Genomic DNA, 1,446 nt, shown 5'->3' with positions numbered 1-1,446 from the left:
TCTCTGTCTGTCCTCACTCACCCTGTCCTAACTGACCTGTCTCTCTCTGTCTCTGTCTGTCCTCACTCACCTGTCTCACCTATCCTCCTCAGGCCTAACGTGGTTCTGGGAGTCACCAATCCGTTCTTCATTAAGACTTTTCAGAACTGGCCTCATGTGGTCCGGCTGGGAGACGTCAGGATGGCAGGTAAGAAGAGACGGTTCTGAGGTGATGACTCAGGGATGACTCGCCTGTTTACCTGTCTCATGTCTTTCAGGTGATTTACCGAAACAGGTGAAGGTGAAGAAACTGTCCAAGCTGAAAACCCTGGACACTAAACCAGGTCACCTGACTCTAAACTCAGTCTCATGCTGAAGAACATCCTGTTTTATTGTGAAGAACATCCTGTTTTGTTGTGGTAAATGCTGACTTCCTGTCTGCAGGTATCTACACGGCGTACAGGACGTACCTGCACAAAGACAAGCTTCTGATCAAACGGCTGCTAAAGGTGAACGAACGTGACATGAAGACATGTAAAGATTATTTATCGTTATTGATCGTTATCGTGTAAAGTTTATTGATAGTTATCGTTGACACAAAGACGTGTAAAGATTATTAATCGGTGACACGGACACGTGTTAAGATTATTGATCGTTATTGTTGACATGAAGACGTGTAAAGATTAAGATGTGTAAAGATTATTGATCGTTGACACGGACACGTGTTAAGATTATTGATCGTTATTGTTGACATGAAGACGTGTAAAGATTAAGATGTGTAAAAATTATTGATCGTTGACACGAAGACGTGTAAAGATTATTGATCGTTGACACGAAGACGTGTAAAGATTAATGATTGTTGACACGAAGACGTGTAAAGATTATTGATCGTTGACACAAAGACGTGTAAAGATTATTAATCGGTGACACGGACAGGAGTTAAGATTATTGATCGTTATTGTTGATATGACGACGTGTAAAGATTATTAATCGGTGACACGGACACGAGTTAAGATTATTGATCGTTATTGTTGATATGACGACGTGTAAAGATTATTAATCGGTGACACGGACACGAGTTAAGATTATTGATCGTTATTGTTGATATGACGACGTGTAAAGATTATTGATCGTTGACATGAAGACGTGTAAAGATTATTGATCATTATCGTTGACATGAAGACGTGTAAAGATTAATGATTGTTGACACGAAGACGTGTAAAGATTATTGATCGTTATCGTTGACATGAAGACGTGTAAAGATTAATGATTGTTGACACGAAGACGTGTAAAGATTAATGATTGTTGACACGAAGACGTGTAAAGATTATTGATCGTTATCGTTGACATGAAGACGTGTAAAGATTAATGATTGTTGACACGAAGACGTGTAAAGATTATTGATCGTTATCGTTGACATGAAGACGTGTAAAGATTAATGATTGTTGACACGAAGATGTGTAAAGA

General features: G+C 39.1%; 1 protein-coding gene across 3 annotated transcripts in view; it reads left to right on the top strand.

Moving 5' to 3' along the window:
• Positions 1-1,446, top strand: part of dennd6b (DENN/MADD domain containing 6B) — an 8,951-nt gene that overhangs the window by 5,225 nt on the left and 2,280 nt on the right. The window contains exon 14 of one of the 3 annotated variants that reach the window (XM_046039212.1): positions 424-488. The exons of the other annotated variants lie outside the window; for them this stretch is intronic. Coding sequence (XP_045895168.1) covers positions 424-488 — 65 coding nt within the window. The remainder of the gene's footprint in view (positions 1-423; positions 489-1,446) is intronic. 3 annotated transcript variants of the gene reach the window in all.

The sequence above is a fragment of the Micropterus dolomieu genome, linkage group LG23 (assembly GCF_021292245.1).
Source record: "Micropterus dolomieu isolate WLL.071019.BEF.003 ecotype Adirondacks linkage group LG23, ASM2129224v1, whole genome shotgun sequence".
Lineage (NCBI taxonomy): Eukaryota > Metazoa > Chordata > Actinopteri > Centrarchiformes > Centrarchidae > Micropterus > Micropterus dolomieu.
This window is presented reverse-complemented; position numbering and strand designations above follow the sequence as displayed.